The following is a 24,424-nucleotide window of genomic DNA, read 5'->3' on the forward strand; positions in this document are numbered from 1 at the left end:
GTATTTGACTTTTTTCCTCTCCACAATAAGAAAAATCATCCTCAGGCACTGGGGCTCCACCATGGCCCCCATACTGCCGGAATGGTCAAAGCAACAATCACATATGAAGGAACTGACAGCCTAGCTACAGGATCGATTCACAATCTATATGGAAAATTGGAATGTATGAGATTGCCTTCCAGAGGTCCCTAATATCTGGACCAGTGTTTCTCAACCAGGGTTCTTCCAGAGGTTGCTGGGGGTTCCTTGAGTAATAGCAATTGGTGCCTCTCAGGTCAGTTTAAATTACATCAATGATCTTTTTGGCTATCTGTACGGGTGACATTCTTCCCACTGGCCACCAATGAAAGAAACATTCTTCCTAGTGATCCCTGAAATAATATACTGTGAGTTGTTTATATAGTAATTATAGCAGGAGGTTCCTGAAGACCTTAAAGGGTAGAGGAAGGCTGATCTATGGCCTTCTTTTTAATATTTCCATCTATAAGAGCAGTTCCTTTTCCCCATGCATGCACCCTCTTTCTTTCTCTCTTACTTTCTTTTAAGTTCTTTATATCACCTCTTTGTTTTCTGAGCACCTTTTTCAGCTACCCCCTTACTGAATCTGATTTATTAAAGCTCTCCAAAACTGGAAATGATACACTTTCATTTGTAAAGCTGGGTGATCCAGCAAACCTGAAATGGATCTAGTCCAGAATAAACATTTGCTAACAAATAACCAATTACTTTGAAGAAATCTATTCCAGTTTGCTGGATCACCCAGATTCACCAGTGAAAGTGTACTTTCTCCAGTCTTGGAGAATTTAAATAAATCAAATCTCTATGTTGGATAAAACCACACTGGCAGTAATGGTAATACCTACGATTCTGTGTATTGTTGTCACTGGTATTTTTATTCGTTGGTGGTGTCCTATCTTGTGTCCATAACTTTTTATTGTTCTGTAATTATTTGTCTTTGATTGCATGAAAAAATATATTGATTAGCTCCACTTTAAGGATGGCTTCATACCTAAAGTATGTGTTGCTATAACTTGGCATCTGGCCAATATGTTAGCAGCCTGGTGGGTAACATTTTGGATTGATGTCAAAGTTACTATTAGCAAAAAGACCATAAGGCTATTTTTTGTCCTAGAAAATGTGAAGACTAGGGATGAGCGAGAATGCCTCCGGCATGCTAGCGAAAACTTCCTCAAACTTCCAATGTTTCAGCGAAATTTCGTCAAACCGATTTCGCAAAACCATCGGAAGATCAAGGAAATTATAACAGGAGGATTCACAGGGGATTCACAGGATTCCCTGGGAATCTTCCTGTATGCGATCCCCGGGGCACTAGAGGTTAATTAACCTCTAGTGCTCCGGGAATCGCACACTCTTCTCAATTAATGCAGCCACAGCTGCAATCATTGAGAAGATGCCTGGCAAAGGAAAACCTTCTGACATTGTAATACAGGTATCTCTTTCAAATGATACATTTTTTACAGATATAAATGTATCATTTGTGAGAGATACTTATATTACAATGTCAGGAGGTTCTCCTGTGCTGCGCATCTTCCCAATGATTGCAGCTGTGGCTGCATTAATTGAGAAGAGTGTGCGATCCCCGGGGCACTAGAGGTTAATTAACCTCTAGTGCCCAGGGATCTCAAAGGCAAAAGCTTGACCTCTCCTCAAATCAGAAGGCCGTTCTCGTTTATATTTTCTGTAAGCGAGAAAGGCCCGATTCTCCACAAGAGCGAATTTATTATTCTCGCTTATCCCTAGTGATGACCTTAGTGGCAATGTTTGAGATGTGAGGTAGTAACAAGGTATCCCAATAGGTCCATTGGACATATGTAGCAAAACTTCTTGAATAATCCGGCTACATAATATGATACTTTTCTATATATGTCCCCTGAATAATAATTAATGTATTACACTGCAGTATAGAGAGGTGCAGTATAGGAGGATATCTGATGCAATGACTGCCCTGGGGTCCTGACACATACAGTTTTATCTGTGGATCCACTGGCATTTCTCCAATTACTTTACAGGGTGCTAATGACATAATTAGGACATATAGCATTATATTGACATGATGTAATACATGACTACATTTATCCTGGAGTTCAGTATAATGTATAAATATAATGTTATCTGTGCGTTACCTCTGCAAGCCGGGAGTGCTTGTGTACATTCTCCCCTTTGTGAACGGTGGGAGCGAGCTGTTGTAGGACCCCTCTGCTGCTTGTTAAAGCTCTTGTTAAACGCGCTAGTTTTCCCCAGCCTGAAAAATAAGATCCTATATATAATATAGACATTACACAAGGTTTATAAACACTTCCATACTATAAAACAATGTGCATGACATGTTCATACATAATGGTCTGTGCAGCTAATCAGACCACATGATAATCTAACAGCACATTGGACATTGTATTATCTGTATCCTTGCACTCTCTGCAAATTATATAAATTAGGGTATGTCTGAAACCAAAAGACTTTCCAATTCTTTTATTGAAGCATACCCCATAGCTGGAGAACATTTGAAATTTTGATTCCATCAAAGATGCAGCAATTCCTATTTACAGTGGAAAAGAGAATCTTTTGTAACAAAAAACTGATGGGATTGGTAGTGCTGACATGTTATTTATTCACTATGACCTAATCTGCGATGTTAATTTTAATTTTAGTTAATTAGTTTTAATTTTATATGTGGACCAAACTTTAAAAAAGCATTGTAATACTAGAGAAAACAGCACACTGCTAAAACCAGTGATGTAAGTTCAAAGCCCTTGCCAAATTTTTGTATTGATTGAAAAGCCCGGGAACATAGTATTGTCACAATCATTTTTGGGAAAGGTTAGGTGGATCTAAGGATATGTGCCATAAGTGAAACATTTAAGAAAAAGCCTGTATCTTTAGAGAAAATACACTTTCATCAGTGAAGCTGGGTGATCCAGCAAACCTGGAATGGATATCTTAAAAGTCATTTGCTAACTGTTAGCACATTTTTTCAATCCTGGATCAGATCTATTCCAGGTTTGCTGGATCACTCAGCTTCACCAATGAAGGTGTATCTTCCAGCTAGAGCTTTAATAAATCAGGCCCAATATGCAGAATTTGTGAAAATGATGCAAAAAGACCATTTCTTTTGAAATATAAATGTCTTTGCAATTTCGACATGCACATTCCCAATCCACGCCCTATATTGACTTACTGAGGATGCCATTATGTATCTGTAACAAACTGTTATCTAATTTCCTCCATTAGAAGATTTACACCTTATCTAAAGATAAAGATACACACTGCTTTCCGCAACAAAATCATTTTATGAAAATTATGAGTGTAACCAGGACTGAATTTCATTAATGAAGGAGATAAAATGACACAAATGGCTTTATAACAGCAGCACAGGTCACAATACGGGAGCCTTTTAGAAGTACTTTCTGAATTATATGGTGTCGTGTTTGCTTTTTGGAACTGTGTCAAGCTCAGATCAAACAATGTGCAGAGTTAAGCAAAATCTTTAAGAGGATCTGCGGAGAACAATAATGTCTGCAGATGTCTGCAATAAACATAATTTTATCAAAGTTTTATTGCCCCTCTGAACTCTACATGGTAAAAATTACATCTAAACATACTTATCCCTAGAGAACAGGACAAAAACATTTCCCAAAGTATTTAGTAGCAACTCTCTTAGATTGTAAGCTCCTCGGGGCAGGGTCCTCTCCTTCTCCTGTGTCACTAACTGTATCTGTCTGTCATTTGCAACCCGTATCTAATGTACAGCGCTGCGTAATATGTTGGTGCTAAAACACTGTTTATTATTAATAATAATAGCAAAAAAATGCAAGAATGTGTAACTTATTTAGAAACAGCTATAGTCTTATCTGGTTTTCCTTGAAGTGAGACTTTCACTGAGCCATCATGTGAGCTGCCATTACTGATGACCATGTTTGATCTAATGATAGACCATTACTGATCTAATGTTTTGATCATCAGTCTTTATAACTTTGAATCCATGAATGAGGATGCAGCTCAAATGTTATTAATTGCTGCATAACTTGCCACAAAGGTATTTGCCACCAAAGGGTTGCGGAAAAAAAGCAAGGAGCTACACAGGGCCCATAGAACTCCAGACTGACATGCTTGGTGTAGGATAAATTAGAGAATTATTGGAGTAAATTACATAAGGGGCATGTAGTCATATTGATTTAATTGCAGCAACATAGATGAATATTACAGATCATACTTTTTAGCTGCAATAATAGTTCATTATTTATGTTTAGGGGTGCAAACCCCTTTCCAATTTCAAGCAGTACTGATATGCAAAGTTTTAGTAAATGTAACATATATATTTAAGGACAGCAATTCTAGGATATAACAACATATACAACAATACAAGTTATAAAGCTAGACAAAGCAGAGAAGTGGGCTATGGAATGGATGGTGGAGAAGGTTGGTGGTGGGGGGGTCACAGAGGTGAATATGAAAATGATTTAAAAATCATTTAGATTTAGATATTATAGTTTTTTTCCCATGCAATGTTGAAGTCCCCTTTAGGATCCAAAACACTATTGTCTTTGATACAAAAACAATCAAAAAGTGCTTTTCTAGCTATTATGTTTAAATCACGACTATCACATTTTACTATGTGAACCCAAAAAGTGTTTTGCATAAAAGTTAGGTTCAGACATTTATAAAAAAAAAAAAGACCTCTACGTTCATACATTCATCAGCATCAACGGTTCCAAAGAAGCTCCCCGTGTCTGGCACCTAGGCAGCCACCCGCACCTCCGATGCACCTCTACTGAACCACTTACTGCCATCCCCATTCATCTTCTATGGGTGGCCAAAGGTGGGACGCGACATGTAGCATCTCAACCGAGGAAGTGGTAACTGCACTGCAACCTCACAGTCTGAACATTGCCCAAGTGTTGCATGGATGCCAACAGTTTGGATACTGCATTCCTAGGAATGAACAGCAACATGTTTCAATTCCCCTGTCTTTAAAAAGCCTTTAGATGTGCTGGAGAAGTTTAGAACTTTTGAGGTTATTTTTTTACTTAATCCTCAAGATTTATAATACATACTTAATTGTTTTTTTAAGCTGCAGTTAACAGCTTTGTTTGACTGAAGAACCTTTACCAATAATAATACCAGCCTTAAAAACCAAAGGCTGAATGGAAAAAAATATGTAGATAGAAATCAAGAGAAAAAAGTTTCTATTTGCATAAATTGATTATCTCTGCAAGAGGCAGGATGCAGTACAAGCTGACGACAGCAGTGCCCAAAATAGTTCTACTCCAAAAATACATTAAATTGTGACAGCAGACAAAGACCCACGGGTGTATGTAACTCCAAATAATCATTTCTGGAGTGCTGAAAGATGAACTTCTGCAAGATCCTTCAACAAGTCAGAATACGCGAAGATGAATGATGAGTAATACTAACCCTTCGATGAATCATCTTCAATTGGTTGCTTAAAGGCTGTGATGTCACTGAAAGTGCAAAGAAACAATACCACTTTGTCCTGTTCATTATGGATGGGGGCGATTTTCACAAAGAACCACACGGGCGTCCCTGAAACAAGAATAGAAATTATTTTTTTTTATATAGCGCCAACATATTACGCAGTGCTGTACTTAGTCATGTCTCTAAGTCCCTACCAATGTCATAGACATATATTAACACAGTTTAAGGTAAACTTTTTTGGGGGGCAGCCAATTAGCAATTAGTATGTTTTTGGGATGTGGGAGGAAACCGGAGTGCCTGCAGGAAGCCCATGTAATCAAGGGGAGAACATACCAACCCCATGAAGATACAAAGCATATTCTCATTTTTACCCAGATGTATGGTACAATAGGAAAGTTGTAAAAGCTTTGCAAGCAGTTTCTTGGGACAATATGTAATAACCTAAAGCTGCCGGCTGTTTAGTTGAAGAGACTCAGTCATCAAGCATCCTGATAACAAGTTTGCAAGATCTACTCACGGTGGCATTCTCTAAACATAATGCATTTCAGAAAAATGCCAAAGATGGTCAAGCCTTCGACTTCCAGGTCAACAGTAGCCATTACATCCCCCCCACCTCTATGTCAATCTTACTCTTGCTAGTACAAAAATCTTACAAGATTTTTGCTGACATCCTATCTGAGGTCTAAAGGTCCAAGACTATGAACAGGAGCGGAGAATAGGGAGGTGCAAAGTGTGCCACTGCATGAGGGTCCCCAACATGGGGCCAAAATCAGTTCAGCAGGGGGGGAGGGTGCAGGTCAGTTCTGCACAGGGACCCACTATTACGAATGCAATAAATTTACCAAAATTTTTGCAATGTAGTTAAATAAATAGGGAACTGTGGTTCTTTTAGCAAAAGCACAAGCAAGCACCTAGGCAGTGACATGCATTTGGAACAGGATTGATGTCTTCATTTCAAACATTACACTCTTCTCTATAAAACAAGGGGTCCCTTGGCCTCCTGTGGCATTTTCTGCTCTGTAAGCTCTTTTACATTGAATGAATCAGAGCGTTATTACTTGCTGATTACTCTTTGTATTCCCCCTGCACTGCTGGAGCCACTGCTGATGCAATTAATGGACTTTTATTTATGGAATAGCTGACTTTTCTCTGACTTAACTGATTAGCGTACTTCTTCTGGGTCAATAAACTCACAAAGTTTTTAAATCAGTAGGTTAGCAATCAATAGTATCTCAAGGAGGTCTGCAAGGAGGGCAGCTCTTGTCTTATGTGAGTATACTTTAAATTGTCAGTGCAGGTATACTTATATGGTAGCCACTTACTACAGCACCCCCTCCCAGCCTTAGACTATGTACACATGGATGGTTGTGCTCATCTCGGGTGAAAATCTGACATTTGATGTGTACAGCGGTCACAGTATATTTATAAATCACCCATTGGGAACAACCAATGTTCATTTCCATGGAGGAAAGTGTTGGTCACTCATTCACCCCCCTTTTATCTCTTTTGAACAGAATGGTGCTGTGTGTACCGTGCTTATTCATTCATCTGTCACTGGAAAAGATCTGTCTGGGCCCCTAGCATGCTCCTATGGACCTTCAGGTACACATTTATGCTCATATCATTTAGTTCTATTCTATATTCACTAAAATATTCACTACATCTGGTGTAAGTATCTAAACCTGTTTTGATATCATTCTCCTGCAATCCTCGGTTTGGCTGCGCTTGATAAGGGAAGGATCATTACTTTAGGCCAATAGGTTCTGCTGCATGCACATGCACTCATAGGAAACAGGATGACTGTAGAAGAATGACAACCCTCATCAGTATGGTGCTGTAGCATCTGATATTGGATGTGCAATCCTGTTTCAAAATCTCAACTGAATCTAATGGAGCACTCATACTATGGAATACAAATTCTGCAAAGGAATGGGTTGAATGGGTAATGGGTTGGATGGAGAGATGAGAGCAACCATGGAGGGGCCAAAATCAGTGCTGTCAATATGGTGCTTGATTGGAGTCAGGCAAATATTAACTAGAGGAAGAAGAGCCTCCTCTGGGGGGTTTTAATATCTTTTAAATACCTAAGAGTAATAACAAGTTGAGTGTAACCCAAAACAAGCAGTAAGGGCCGTCAGTAGAACATCCATGACCTAAAATCTTCTGGTATATTAAAACCGCATTGGGCACAGCATAGACAGCTATATTCGCTTATTACAACATCTGCACCTCGGCTGAACGCTCGCTCTGTGAATGCAAATAGACTACCAGGAGCAGAGCTCTGAACCAGCAGACGATAATGAACGGAGGTGATTTGGCAATTTACCAATCACGCAGAACTCATTGTTCTTTAATGATCACTGCAGCACTGAATAAAGCATCGGAGTAGAAAACAGTACAATTATATTATCTGTCGTGTAACAACACAAAGAAGCAAAGAAAAAACATTAACTAATATACATAAGAAACAGCAAAGAAGAGGACGGTGTTAATAGCGGCACTTACTGTTCTTTTTATACATTAAAATTTCAAAGGAGTTCATCTCGTAATTCTCAAATGTCTGTCGGACTTTTTCAATGGTCTCTTTGTCCGTCAGCTCCCCGTACATAAAGCTGTAAAAAAAATTCAAGACTTACACAAGTATTCTTTAAAAAGTAAACCTTAATATGCATTTGTTTTTCCATGGATCATCATCAACATGGTAATTAGGTTTGGAAATAGATATTTTTCATTTTCATTTTTTCATTTTAATTACATGCCTTATTTTAAATCCAGTAATGTCATCTCTAGTTGGTGGGGGGGGACTGGCAAGGTGCTAGGCTCTGGAAAACATCATGACGTGCTATGTCTCAGTACTCAAGAATTCTCTAGCCTGATGTAAATAGAGGGTTAGATCTTAAGAGGTTTTCTGCAAATATGAAAATCCCTTGGTAGGTGGATGTTGGTATGGATGAATGGATGTTCCTAGGTTTATTGTATTTGCAAAAGTCTGTGCTAGGTAATACCCACATGTGAAGCCTCTATGATTGAAATACCTGAAATCCAATAAATGAAAGAGGAGGGCCAAGGACAGAACGGGTTGAAAGGAAAGAACTAGATCGTCCTGAATGCCCTTCATTTCAATCCGGCATCGCAATCTGATTTGCTGCAACTTCTTGTGAGAGTCTCACAATTTGCATTGAAATCAGAGTAAGCAATATCAGCACAGAAAAGGAACTGGTACAACTTTGCAAGACTGGATACAGTGGGAGAGAATTAGAACTCTTTTTAAGTTTTTACTGCTATCCGGGCTTTGGGAAAAGTTTTGCATCACTTAATCTTATGGTGACATCGGTCTCACCAAACAGTAAGTGAGGAACAAATCTGTGCAGGCAAAAAAAAAAAATGTAAAGAGTTTTAGCTTCCTCCTATGCTAACAAAAAGAAACAAAACACAAAAAATGACCTCTTCTTTGCTGGTGAAAGCATTGCCACTAGAATAGGAGGTGAAGGAAATTCTCTCAAAAGAAGACCTGAACAGCTGATCCTTCCCCAGACTATACAAAACTAAAAGTTTTTATTTGCTGAACTCTTTAGGAGTTCCCAAAGCAACTTGGTGACATTGACACCCATCTTACCAGTATTAGAAGGCAATAAATTCTCAATTTTACTGGTGCCCATACTGAACATTGCTCAGATCAATGGGGATATAAATTCACCAAAAGTAATCATCAGTTTCTTCTTCTGACCTCAGAGCTCCAGTCTTTCCTGCAGCAACCTTAGGTCAATGGGACCAACCAATGGGAGGAACCAGATCTAGTGATCCAAGTTCACTCACAGGGGCAAAGTAAGTATTTACTTCCTACATTGACTTTCAAGCTAAGGGATACTTTAACATAAGGAGACAGGACTTCTGGGAAACTTCATTTTTTTATATTGCAATTCTAAATTGTCAATTCATAAAGTGTCTTGTCTATGGAGTTACTGTATCAGAACCTGTTCCAATATGAGTCTCTAGTCTTAAATTGGTATAATGATATATATAGATCTTTTGTTTGGGTTATTCTTTCAAAAACTGCCAAATCCCTTTATAAATTACAGTGCAAAACCAAATAAAATAGTAGTGATAAATAGCATCATTCATACATTAAATTATAGATATTGTATTAAAACATCACAATTAATTTTTATTTATTCTCTATGTTTTAAAAGAGCAGCATGAAAACATTTTCACCATTAAGGTGTGTAACTCCAGATGCATGAGGAACTCTACTGGTATAGTATGCGCTACACGCATTTCGCTGAACCCCAGTCCGCTTCCTCAGGAGATCTAGAGAACCCATATGTTACATTTAATTAAGCATATATTTGCAACATCTTTGCTTGGTTTTGCACTTAAATTGTTATAACAATGCAGTATTCCTAATCTGGGATAGTTGTTTTTATTTATGCTTTTTCCCTCTTTTTGTGTAATACCCCACAGAGGTTGTCATAAATCCTGAGCTCAGCGAATGCAAAAGATATTCTGACCCACTATAGAAAAAAACCCATAAAAGATAAAGGTACAAAAATCCAAAATGTAATCACTGCTATTTGACAATTTTGTAAACATCTATCGCAACTTGCAAAATTGTCCATTTTTAATACTGATCTCAGGTAGGAGATAAAGCAACCTCTATGGGCCCTTACAGTTGATTTACAGAGGGTTGTCATCACCGTAGGAAAAATCAAGGACTTATAAATGAATCCATTGTTTTCAAACTACTTTGCAAATGCACACAGTCCAAAATTCATTCTTTGTGCACACACATATCCTAACTGCCCACATCATACATGAGCACATATAAAACATCATATTTATTCAGGCAACATGGCCCAACTGAAAAAAGAAAACCCAGGTATTATTTATATTTACCTGCATGTGCTACTTTTTTGCATAACTTCGGCTCGGTGATATCCCGATAGCTTGCAGAACCCGTCATTGCTGTAGACAATTGGCCAATCCACTATCTGGGCATTACCCAAGACAAAATTAGTATCTGTTCCAAAAAAACATGAAAAACATTTTACTGGCACAACTATTGCTTTGAATCGCTAGTCATCACTGATTATATCCCTGTGAGCTGCATGATATTGTATAGGGTTCGTTTATTAAGCTAAAGGGTATATGGGTAATAACATGAAACAACCAATTTGTTTGTGTGCCAAATCAAAATCCTATTATTTCTGTTGTTAGTCGGCACAATTTTTGCTCTTGCATTGACATTGTAGGGGAATTATTTAATTCAAATTGCACACAGATCAGCACTGTCTGGCCTATATTATATAAGGAAAGGTGTAGAGTTTCTAACCTTGAGTCATGGATGCCAACTTAGCATTAAAGGTGCTAGAAGGACAAAAGAAAAAAGCAATGGTCGCCTGCCCCTCCTCTGTTGGGGAACAGTATTATATTTATGGATACAACATTATTTGTTGAGGTTGCAGGGACTTAGGGTTTTTTTTTAGAGTTTAAATAGATTTTTATTTTATTGATCGGTATATTAATATAAAGGCGCCTGTGAATTCTGATGGGACAATCATTCTGCACTTCTCCTAACTTAGTAAAAAAAAACAATAAAGATGTCTCCTTACTTTTATGACTAATTCAATCTTAATGACAGATCCACATGAATAATTCAGACATAAATTAGGTAGAACTAAGCAACTTTTTTAAGACTAAAGCAGAAAACATACATTTAATGACAAGGGATCTCCTAAAGTGCCATTAGGTTTGACTTTGAAGCAATAATTTTACCCCTTCCACCATTCATGCTTTCATGAGTTTTTGCAAATATGTAGATGATCAGTCTTCTTGGATTGAAGACTAATATAAAACCAAGTAGACTGTCAATTAATTATGCAGAAAACAATTAAATGGGCCCAGAGATGCTTTGTTCTCTGCACTTTATCTAAACCCTTTATGCGTGATTCTGTCCGTGTTCACTGGGTCCCTAAAGCCCATTAAACATATGCTGGTAAAGCGTGAACATGATTAGAAATATTTTACAGTGCTGTTTTTTCATTTTGATAAAAATTCAGATCAGGAACCGACAATACAGGTCAATTATATTATATTTTTTTCTTTAATTTAGTTGTATGTATTTATTAGAATTTTTTCACTTTTTTTACAGGGATAGGCCTTGAAAAAACAACTGAAAATCACAAATTTCTTAAACATATTTTTTAACAATTTATAATGAACTGAAAGGTTATTGGTATTCATTTAGTTTATATTTTGTGTTACAAAAATAATATTTTTATTTTTTTTAAGTAAACTAAGTAATACAAATATTGTAGTTCAAGAATATAGGCTTAAACTCAAGCAAAAAAAGTGATCCCTTCCCTTTGTTTCCACTTTCTTCAATATTTGCCTGAAAGGAGATACCCTGCACCGTATCATGTATCCCTGCACCGTATCATGTATTTGAGATGTATATATATATATATTTATATATATATATATATATATATATATATATATATATAACTGAATTTACAATAGTCACAGACTTCACTTAAAAGCAAGATTTGCTTTAAAATTATCTCCAAACAAATAGCTAAATATGAATCTAAAATAAATATACAGGAATTGCTTTCACTGGCAAATAATTTGTAGTTTTGTCTGTTTGGTCACTGATAGACAACAGAGTCAGACCAGAGACCTCAATTCTCTCCCCTGTAATCAAGCAATACAACCTTGTCCACTCCCTGCCCCCAGCCTGTGATTGGATAGTAATGAAGCAGCAGAAGACCCAAAAGGTCATCCCTCCTCATTGCCTCCGTCAATATGTTCTTAGTCAGCACTTCTGCATGTCGCTGAGTCTGGTTGGTTTAGAATAATAACTATTTCCCAGCCTTAGCTATGTGGATGCCCACATAGGTTCAGGTACATACACAAAGTTGCATTTCAACCTACATTTAGTGATTAGTTTAGTGGAAAATTGAAATGAATGGTTTCCTTTATTTTCTTTTACCTATTAAATCTAATGTAAACTATTTATGTATTGTATGCAGAACCCCTTTGCTTAAAGTGAATGCTATGGCAGTTTTCCATGGCCGAACCAGTACTGTCTTTGGCTTGTTCTGGTTCAAGTCATGCTGTGCACACACTTTGGTTCCGGACAAGTGCTACCCACCTGTCCAAGGATAGCACTTTAATGGAGGACACTTTATTTGGAAAGAATGGGAACATGTAGGTAGGACCTCAAAGTCAGGTCTGTGGTAAAAGTATGAAATCTAGACAGGAATACAATAAAGCAATACAAGAAGGGGAGACCAGGCAGAGTTTGTCTCGTAATAAAATGCACAGGGACAATAGCCACCAATATTGTACTTTGAAAGGTATGTAAGCAGTTTGGTTAGTTGGCAATATCGAAAGGAGAGACTATTTTGGTGTTACCTTGCAATAAAAATTACAATGTATCACCAGACAGATAATAGCCAAAAAAATGTTTATTGGCAAAAAAGTATAAAAGCAGGTTACTTATATAAGAAGGAGAGAACATGCATGGTTGATCTTGTAATAAAATGTACGGTGTGTTATCTGAGACTACAGTTCCACTTTAAAAAATTACGATTAGGCAGGGTTTTGTTACAAAACTGGACAGGTAATGGCCCTTCTGCAATAAAACATGGTGACCTGCCTGATTGCTTCCTTCAATTGTCAATATCACTGAGCTTTACATTCGTGGAACAGAACAAGGAAGATAGTGGCACCCACAACGAAACAGGGACAGGTGAGTAAGAAATTGGTTTAGTTCTACTTTGAGTTATAGTCCTGAAAAAAGTACTGATGACCCCTGAACATTACCAAAGCATTTCCCTACAAGTATCAAGAATGCTATGCTAAAGGTTTTAAAAAGTAATTCTGATATACCTGACATCTGGCTCAATTCATAAAGCTTCACACAAGGATATGGATCTTTATTTTCAGCCATGTGACTGTAATTTGGAAATCTCATTAAGTATATTGTTAGATGGAGACCCAAGGCCTGGAGTTATAGACACGGATCTAGGATGGTTAGGTAGTCCATCCAATCCAACCATCCATCTAATGGCCTCTAAGTACAGAGAGGTTCTTTCACTTAGCTATTACTAGGTTACACCAACCTCAATCCACCAAAAGTAGTGTAAAGTACATCACATTTACCCTACTTTGTTGTACTCTTCCCATGAAATGGAAAAAATGAAGGAGCCATAGATAGTCATGGTATAGTTGGGTGGTAAAGATTCCAAATAAACAGAATCCATCCTGAATAAATGATTCAAGAATTAATACATCATTCTTTTAAAAAGGATATTTTTAGGACTATCAACACAAGCTAACGAACAGTCTGGCTCACAAAAATGGGTTTTGTTGGTTCAGGATACAGAAACTAATAATATACAATGGTAAATATAAATTTTCACACCATAAAAAGGTTTATAATTTTTAAATACTACAAAAATTATTTTTTAACATATGATATATTTAAATCATATTGGATGAGACCAACCAAAAAGATAATTTCCTACCGTTATGTTTTGTCTAACACTGCTATGAAAAAGCAACCAAATCACTAAAAATAAATGACAATTCTAGCATTTTACATGATTTATTTTACGCATTCATAATATTCAACGTCACCTGGTTAATGTAAGTTAGAATAATGGTTAAATTATCTTCAATTATGACTTTATCCATAATACACACAAGGAGCTGATTATAGCATGTACTTTACATCTTAAACGAGCTCACAGGGAATTGAAATGACTCATTTTTCTTTTGTAGAAGATATATTTATTTTTCTGCGTTTTTTGTGCAAGTATTGGATTATATAACCAGGTATATAATGTTTACAGCTTGTATTTCAATGTATACATCTATAGTTTTACTACATAAATAAATATACAAACACATTTAAAGGGCTAAGCTACACGAGCGATAATCAATTGGGTCATTGCAAACAAATTGCTAACATTTTGAATTTGTGTTTTTATGTAAACATATTTCCGGATGTAAAGATGGAGCATGGACCTTGGCAAGACATAATAATGTTTGGACTGACTTGACTTCAGCAAAATACTGCGGTATGCTGCATTAAGTTCCAAGGATATGGACTTAGAATAAATAAGTTTCATTGCAGCTTACCCTACTTGAGCTCACACTTTTATTTGACTCAACTCTCCATAGACTTCATTATCAGTCCTTAGCATCCCAGCCCACCCCGTATTATTTATCAAAAATGTATTATTTATTGCAAATCCAACAGTTGACATTGTAAAAAAAAAACATACCTATTCGTCCTTTTTGGAACAGTGACACTTGTGGCTCTATTTATAAAACAGGGAAACTGACATTCCCTCAAACATTCCCTCATGGGAATCCATTACTGCCATTGAAACACATGAACTTGGAGGATTCCTAAGAGGGAATGTTTGAAGGAATTTCTGATTCCCTGTATAATAAAAAGAACCCTTGAAAGGTCAGTGAATAATTACCTTAATCTAAATCTTGTGCAGTCTTCTAAAGAGGTAATATATATAAAACATACTGACAGTTCATCTCCGTGTTTCACTACAGTCAGTTACTGTGGATTTATGTTACTGTTGTCCAATGTTCTTAGCATAATCAATCCTATAGGACTGTTCTAACATTCACTGACCTACATATTTATCTCTCAGCCATGATATTAGTATGGGGTTCTCCGTGTAGCATAGCCCCAATGGATGTATTAGGAAATTGCCTAAGACACGGGTACAAACAATGCAAACAATTCAGAACAAGTCTATTCAGTAGAGATCCTATGAAAAGCTTTCTGGTTCACTCCAGGTCAATTGTATACAGTTATACAATTGTCAATGCAAGATCTTACCTGCTAGTATTCCGATAAAAATTGGACACGCCAATGTATTTCCTAAAAGAATGCTCAGGCTCTAACTAAAATTTCCAGGTCTATCTCAAGGCCATATAGCACCCCCGGCATCCCTTTAGACTGTTCACAATCATCTCACTACAGTTACATAAAGGACAGTGCTTCTGGTGCTTGAAAATTCTGGGTGAATATGTTATGGCAATATTATTATTTATGGTTGCAAAGATAGAGAAATTCTTATGTGGCCTTGCAGCGCTAGATACCAAGCTTTAAACTAAGCCATGACACTATCTGCATGGAGTTTGCATGTTCTCTTCGTGTTTGCAAGGGTTTCCCCTGGGCACACTTTCCAGATTCCAAAAACATTCAGTTAGGTTAATTGGCTTCCTCTAAATCGACCTTAGACTGTATTAATGACGTATGATTATGGTAGGGACATTAGATTGTGAGCTCCTCTGAGGGACAGCTAGTGACATGACTATGGACTTTATAAAGCACTGCATAATAGGTTTGTACCATATAAATACTAGTTATTAATAATATTTTGAAGTGTTGTAAATTTTGTAATAATTGTGCTGCAAAAGCCTTGTGATGATTTATATTACTTATCCTTCAGTACTGGAAGAACAGGGTGAGCCATTATTCCTGAGATCCCTGGTGTCTCCATATCCCAGATTGCTGTTTGCAATATTAAAAAGCAGACCTAACCAAATCCAGGTTTATCCTATGACTTCCTATTGTTAACTTCAGAGTTTATTGGTATATTCCCCCCCCCCCCAAAAAAAAAAAAGGAAACATACAAAGATCAACTATTTCTACCTTGGATCACCTCCATTGCTTTGATCATCTACTGAATAGACGGCACTTTGTAGCTAAAAACAACAGCTTTGGAGAATTTCAACTGGAACATATACACAGACACAATTTTACATTGTAAGCACACGCTACATGTTAAAGGTCATCTCCACCTAAAACCTATTTCAGCTTTGCATGATTGCTAGCAAGCTAAATCACATGCTGGTTTCTTACATTTCATAAGGACTGCAATTATTTTTAAGTATAAGGGTGCAAGGTACTTACGCAACGAGCTGTAAGATCTCTCCATAGAAATCAGAATATAATGTGGAACCCTCTCCATTAGCTTAAAAGTATAGAGTGTATTATACATTTTAGTGCATGCTTTTTCAATGTTTTTACTCTTGAGGCACCCTGGAAGTAAATTACAGGTTTGGAGGAATTCATACTAAAACCATTTTTGGGGGTCTCTTAAGTTGATGGCCATTGACCCCCTACAGTGGTGGTTAGAATAGCACATTTACGGCTGGCTCTACTAAGTGTTGTTGGCCCCAGAACTTTTCAGTCAATCAGCCACAGTTGGAGGAATTCTTGGCAACCTCTGGAGGAACCTGAGATCCATAGAACCCATGGTGGAGATTGGCTTTTTCAGTGTATATTTATCCCCAGTCTGTCCTAATCATAAAACACAAACCTTTATTAAATCCCACCACTACCAACCTGGTTGAGTTAGGTAAGAAGGTTCCATATTACATTGTATTGGGTGTTTAACTTTTTAAGGACTACAGTGGTGAAATATCCCATGAGACTTTTTCATTAAACTGCAGCAGCTGGTGCAAAGGCAAAACATGGACTATAGAATAAAAACTTCACCATTGAAGCCTCAAAAAGATCTAAGATGATGGCAAGAGATTCAACTTACTGGTGCCCATCCAAAGCCCAAAAATACACATTTTAGATGGAGTTGACCTTTAATACAACAGTTCTATGCCAACATTTGTTATTTTACAAAAGATAACACAAAACACAGTATACCCAGGAAGTGAGAAATTGGAAACCTCAAACTCTTTGACAACGTGGATGGCTATTGGTGATAGATGGTCCCCCCTTGTTTTTTGTTTTTTTACTGCAGTGTTTTGTAAATTAACAGAGATTGGTACAGAACAAGTAGGGTAGCAGGAGGGATGGAATCAGGAGGTAGTTAATGGATACGTTGTCACTACAGAGGGTTATGGTTGTACCTGTCTGTCTATGGGATAATGTCCAGACTGAAAGTTAAAGAAGAAAACATGTTAAAGCACAGAAGAATCACAAAGGAAATTACAGGTAAAAAATGTAACAAACTTCATCATGAAAAATAATAAAATTAATCTTTTAAATTTAAATAAAATATTTAATAGCCAACTGAAGTTTCAGAGGAAATGCTGAGCATAAATTCAGTGTTTTCAAAGTTTTAACGTTATTTGAGAGTGGAACATCTTGTGTCTATGTTGCAGAAGGACCTTTGCAGCATCTCTCTGCTCCATCTATCTCGCCCCTGCTAAGTCACAAAGAAAGCCCAGCAATCAGCTCATCTACTTAACAAATGCTTGGTTGAAGTTCTGACACAACAGGGGGAACGTTGGACCTCTGCAGCAAGACTGTTGCATCCATACAGACAGCAAAAGTCTTTTACACAGCACAGTGCAGGACGCAGGTCTTCTACTCTTACAAATGTTGCAGAAAACAAAATAATGGTAAAACATTTGAGAACTTAGAATTTCTCTGCATACAAAATGTATTTTTACATACCCCAAAACTTATGAGTTTATGGGAACTACCTTGGTCAACTTGTTCCTGCAGGAGGTACAGGTTCCTGGTCTTTCCTCCAGACCTGTGACTTACTAGGTAGCTAAACCAGCACCAAGACACCAGCCCAGATCTGTAAAATACTCCCATAAAGTTCATTTCTCTAAGAGATTCTGATCCAGCTTATCACAGCTTTAAAATAAAATATCTATGCAGAAGAATGCTGTGAAAGTGGTGAATATTCTCTGTTTTGATCATTGATGATGTATTATTGCCTGCATCCAGTTCTTGTACCTTGTGCAGCCAGTGTTGAGATTTACACAGCCCTCCCAAACAGAATAGTCAATCTGCTGACCCAACAATTGTCTGCTGCATGAAAGCAATCAAAGCCCAAGTTATAACTGGACAGTAAAAATGAAACACACTGATAACCTGTTTTCATCATTTCTGTGCTTCCTATTTATGTCATGATATTTCTCGTGAGCACATGTGAATGCAGGAGTGGTTTTAAATGCTACTCATTTCTCTTACAATCTTGCTATACAGGGGTTTGCAAGATGCTAAAATAAAATCAAATTCAGGTTATTATACTCCTTGCATTGCAACTGTTCTCAAATTCTAAAAAAGTTCTAAAAACTTTTGCATAGAATTGTGCACCAAATGATGTCATGCCATTGTGGTCTTTGTTTATCTTTGCTACCAATAACTTAGGGTGATTATGGCCAGAGAAGAGCATTTGTAACAACACAAGTACTTTCTTTAACACTAACAGTTCATTTTTCAGGAACAAGCAGTACTGATATATATGGTCTTAGAAAAATGGTAACACCAATTAATGACATTAACAATCTCTGAACTGCGTTCTTCCATGGACTTTAGAGGCTAAACCCCACCATGGTGCTAACACCTCAACCACACATCAACCGTGATCAATGAGGGCACCTCAATGGCCTTCAGAGGGTGGGCAGAGCAGTTTAAAGGGGTGAGCTTGACCTGAAGTTGAGTGAATTGGTCCTCCTTTAAAAAAGGTACACCAGAGTCAGAAAATAATACACACGAGGGCCTTCTGGCTAACAAAGCTAACATCTTCCTCATCATACAACATACTGTAGATAAATGGAGGCATAGGATACTTCTTGTCCCATCCTAGTGGTAACCTCAAATAGGAGTCAGATGGTCTCCAACTGTACCTGCGGTTCCCGGCATTCAAGTAGACAAAATCTGTGAGCCCCCACAAACACACACAACTGACCAATGCACATAAGGTACCAGGGTGGAGCTGGCTGAAAACATATTCATTATAGATGAACTTGGTGGGGCTCAGACATAAAGTGGAAAAAAGAAGCAGATCAAGCAAAGTTTATGCTAAGGTAGGCTAGGGTAGAGGGCAGGGGGACATTAATAGCCCAACAGACCAATTACTTATTCTGAACAATGCAAATACAAATACCAACTCAAAGGCTCCTCTAGGGTGCACATGTGCATTTAAAACATTGAACACATATTTGGTATCGCTATTCATGCCAGAATAAGAGGAATAATTCTTCAGCCAATATTTGGAGTTAATTGTAAACTGATGAGCTGTAAATGATTGCAAAGGGTCACCTATGGAAAATTATACTGTACTGTTGTTTTTTTGCCAATTAGAAAGCGCACACAGATTTTAGATTTGACCTATATGTTGTCTATTTACTGTATACAGTCCTGTATTTTAAATTGCATTGAATTTGTATGCACCAAATGGTTTTTGTGCATTTTTACTAAATCTTTTCCTAAAAACAATTGTTTACTAATTGCACAACATAAATATTTGCAGCAGCCATATTTTTATTTTCAGGTTCACAATACCAGTGATTAATATAATTACAAGATACCTGCAGGATACATCGATGAACTGCGTTCATGAATCCGCATGAACTGCAAAGTGAACCGTAAAATCATGCTTTTGAAACCATCAGATTCACCTGGTTGGCATATCGATTTGCTTATCTCCGCAGAAGATCTCAGAAGCATGGGGACATATTTGCATTTGCGTATTCTGAGCTACCATTATTCCATTTGTATCCCACCAGTACACACATTGCTGTAACTAGGTAAAACCATCACACTGTAATATAAGTCCCAGCTGGTGAGCGCATTACTGATATTAGAATTTTATTGTTCTGAAGGTGTTGCTGTAGCGACTGCATCTTTTTTCATGGAGGATTATCATAATGACATGCTTAAGGATATTTGTTAAAAAAAAAGACTGGACTTCATTCTTTCTGACATTTGCGTTGAAACTGTAAATATCTTCTTGAAATAAGCTCAGAGAGATGGGGCTCCGCCAATATCAGCGGGCGTCCTTTCAGACCCGCCAGCAGTGACATTTCAGCCAACACAGGTTAATCATTTGAACTAATCAAATATTGACCTAATGTTTGTCTTATTTGAATCTGACTTAGTAAATGTGGTATGCCAATAAAAGCTGCTCTTCTCAATCATCAGCTGAGATGGGACTACACTTGAAATTTGAGCAAATAGCTGAATACATAATTGGAAAATATATGTGAATATGGATGTGTATTACTGTGCAATTATGGGATCTATGCCAGACAACACAACCAAGACAATGGGCCTGATTTATGAAAGCTCTCCAAGGCTGGAGAGGATACACTTTTACACGTGAGGCTGAGTGATCCAGCAAACCTGGAATGGATCCGGTCCAGGATTGAAAACAGTTTCTAACAAATAGCAAATGACTTTCAGGAAATCCTCTCCAGGATCGTGGGATCACCCAGCTTTACTGATGAAAATGTATCCTCTCCAGCCTTGGAGAGCTTTCATGAATCAAGCCCAATAATCTCACTTTCCTTTACTACAGATAGAGCCAGTTGACATGGAAGGTGAGATTTGCGGTTGAGGTAAGGTTGCAGTTGAGTTACCATTTCCATTTGCCAGGAAACCAAACCCACAGTCAAGAATCTCCCCAAAGCCTGCCAATAGGGAATGAATTAGGGTGGTTGTGCATGGTTCAGTACCTTCCACTGCCAAATGTTCAAACGCTTGTACCTGTTGTAGAAGTTGGAGCGGCTGGGCCGGCCTTGGAGCAAGGTTCCGGCTGCCTGTGACTACCTGGGAACTATTGTTCTAAATGAATTGAGGTAATTGTGAGCATTTCAGTACCTCTCACACCCAAATGTTCAAAAATTTGTACTTAGTGTCATGCTATTCTTGGTGCAAGGTGCCAGCTGCCTGGAGCCATATGGGAATTATTGTTCCAAATGAATTGTGGTGGTTGTGAGCAGTTCGGTACCTCTCATTGCCAAATTTTCAAACATTTGTACTTGGTGTAACAGTTGCGGCTGCTGAGCCTGCCTAAGGGCAAAGTGCCAGCTGCCCGAAGCTGCCTGGGAACCATTGTTCCCATTGACCCTATGATCAAACCTATCATTGATTTTTCACCGATCTACCTTCAGAATGCTTTTGGACAATCGAAGAGCTATACAACATTGATGAGATCATCGCTCTGCTCTCTCTCCTCCTGTACGCATGTTTAATGACAATGTACAAAGCTACGTTTTGTTTAGGCAGTAACCAATTCTTTTATTTCTATTTTCCTTCAACAACAGAACAAGAACTCTCTGTACTGCATGATTCTCAAATATTTTCAAAGTCCCCCACAACTTCTTTGTTACAGTGTGCCATAGGCTATGTTACCTTTTTTGGAAGTTTTTAACTGAGATGATATAGCCAATGGTTTCAGTACCTCTCAAAAAAGAACATAATAATGGCAGCTACGAGCCTGCCGTACTAAAGCTGTCATTCAGTTTGTACTCATTAGGATAGCCTTGCAGTACATAGTTGATTGTAGGTATAAAGGAGATCATACGCTTAAATTGCAACAAATATGGTAAGCCTAAGGATTTTTTTAAGAAAAACAAAGGTGTGCAAGTGGGGACAATCACCTAAAAGCAGTTGTAAAATTAAAGAAGAATAACTGCCATGAAATCAAAGAAAATATAACATTACCACCTCCTTGATATTAAGGCATAATTTGCCAAAATCAAGCTAAAAATGGCCTGCAAGCTAAGTGGAGGAGAGGGGAACCTACAGCGGATCTTCCAGAAAAAGTGGAAGGTTCAATAAAACTTTTTAGGCCCCCTTGTACTTTTTCAAGTCACCTGCTATAAGTAGGTGAAAACGTGCCTGTACATGGTAAAGTTGGATTAATACTTACCTTACCCTTGCTTCTGCCCAAGTCAATTAGGCCAGGATGGCATCACATTTCCAAGAAGATTCCTGTGGACGGCTGAGCATGCGAAACCTCCCGAGAAGATGCCATGCAATGGACTAACTATCTCTTCATGAGAATTTGCCTGCTTGTTCACAAAAAATCTTCCCAGAAGAATGATAGTTTCATATCCAGCAATGCGAAGGATGGGGGTACAATTCTAACTTTACCTTTTATAAGTTTATTTCCCCTCCTTGTAATAGGGGTTTTAAACAGGTAGGGGGCCAAACCACTGGAACTTTTAGTGGAAGGTCCACTGTAAAATAAACTTGAGCTTTACCCCTGTAGTTCATATCTATGTGTCCACTTTAATTTCGTTCTTCCAACAACACATATCTTCATTTTATTTGCCCTCATTTTATTTTATATGCCAAAAGCCCTCTGAAAATTTTTAGTCACCAGGGTATTAGCTTTTACAAGTTTTTGGACTCATTTGTGATGGGGATGTTTGGTCCAGCACTGTTACATGATTGTGCCACATGCTTCTCTATAGTACCAGGTATTATATCAGGATTCTGCCACTGAATAGAGGAAAGGTAAATATATGCATTGGGTATATGGAGGAATTAAGACATTCCTGTTACTTTGGCCTGGAATTATCAAAGCACAGGTTTGCTTTACAAGAGAGTACAAGAGAGAAAAAAACCTCAATGTATCAGTCACAAGCGCCAAAAAAACTAAAGAGCCAGAAAAGTATTATCCTGTGCGGACTTATAGCACGACAGGGGTGGCTGGATCACAGGATAGACATTCTTTTACAATTCTTTTACTTATGCACGTGTAATAAATGTTCATTTAACTATTTGGCTGCAATTGTGTTTTTGAAGAAAGTTAAGAAGTGAATTTCATTGGATCTGTTCCCGGTGCCTGAGAACGAAGTTGGTTTTTTGAAGTTATTCAGTAAATTCTCCTTCATGTATTGTACATCTTCAAGCAAAAAGGGGGATGCACAGAGCTCTATAGACCTGCCTGTGAAGGCTTCTTATCTAAATCTATCATTAGACAGCAGAGTGTTGTTGGCAGATCTCCAGCCCTTTACTACTGCTGTGTTAAAAGTCACAATGAAATATTTTACACAGGAAAAATAAGACAGAACCCTCGAAAGTGCCAGCTTCTCTTTCATTCTACGATGAGGCTCTGAGCTGCGTATTATGAAAGCTGTGCAAAGGAGATGGCTCAGGAATTAAGATGAAGCAAAAGCTTCTTGACAGGTCTTAAAGTTAAGCTCACACTGGCGTCACGACTGCATTTGGGCAAATTTGCCCTGGGCAATTTTTAAAGGGAATTAGGAGACACTTGGCAGGATAGAAGAAAGTCGGTTGCAGTTAACAACTTTCTTCTGATCTTTGATGTAATTCTGGTTCTTGGCTTCAATCATTTCTGACATGAAATGAATATGTAGAGGGGTGTAACTTCAAATTATGGGACTCCCAGTAAAACTTTAACCTCCATCCCTACTTCATCCTATTTCTAAGCAAGGCCACCACGACCTGTCTTGCCCACTATTATTGACGTTAACCTACGCTTGTCACTTTTATTCCCAACATACACCCTGATTATATCAAGGCACTGATACCTCTCTCAACACCATCAAGCAACAGGATGTCTACTTTAAGTTTATTGACCTTTTGCTCAGGCTGGTTAACTGGGCATGGTCTGGCAGAGTGTGTGAAGACCACATCTACTGCTGCAGAGTATTCTGTGTCCAGCATGGGGTAATGATAAGGAATAGCATTCACGGAAAACAAGCTTGTTTCAACAGATACATTTCCCTTTGTCTTCACAGACTGTAAATTGATTGATGGCTAGGGATGAGCGAGCGAGAATATTAAGTTAGATCTCGCGGCGAATCGGACCTTTCTTGCTTACCAAAACTGTAAGCGAGAACGGCCTCCTGATTCGCTGACAGGTCTTCTGATGGTTTCGCGAAATCAGTTTGCCAAAATTTTGCGGAACCATTGGAAGTTCGAGGAAACTCATGGCTGGCAACACGGCCATCCATATGATAAAAAAAAAATGTTATTAGACCAGTCTATCTGCTTCCCTTGCCCTATGGTCCAGTTCTGATACTCATATGGTCATTGCAGGTGCTTTTGGCGGTGGACAGGGATCAGCATGTTCACTGGCTACAATTCTGCAAGCTGCAATGCATTGTGTTCTGCCATCTTTGGACATTGGCTAGCATTACATTTTTTAGCAATTTCTCCTGCAGGACTTAATTTGTGGACCTGACCAGATAGAAT

The 24,424-nt window shown here is 37.9% G+C and overlaps 1 protein-coding gene across 1 annotated transcript in view; it reads right to left on the reverse strand.

The window, feature by feature from the left end:
* Positions 1-24,424, reverse strand: part of KCNH1 (potassium voltage-gated channel subfamily H member 1) — a 221,179-nt gene that overhangs the window by 183,474 nt on the left and 13,281 nt on the right. Inside the window, exons 2-5 of the mRNA XM_072409818.1 lie at positions 10,348-10,471; positions 7,960-8,066; positions 5,434-5,562; positions 2,145-2,263 (exon numbers count right to left, since the gene is read on the reverse strand). Coding sequence (XP_072265919.1) covers positions 2,145-2,263; positions 5,434-5,562; positions 7,960-8,066; positions 10,348-10,471 — 479 coding nt within the window. The remainder of the gene's footprint in view (positions 1-2,144; positions 2,264-5,433; positions 5,563-7,959; positions 8,067-10,347; positions 10,472-24,424) is intronic.

Source organism: Pyxicephalus adspersus, chromosome 4 (assembly GCF_032062135.1).
Source record: "Pyxicephalus adspersus chromosome 4, UCB_Pads_2.0, whole genome shotgun sequence".
Taxonomy (NCBI): domain Eukaryota; kingdom Metazoa; phylum Chordata; class Amphibia; order Anura; family Pyxicephalidae; genus Pyxicephalus; species Pyxicephalus adspersus.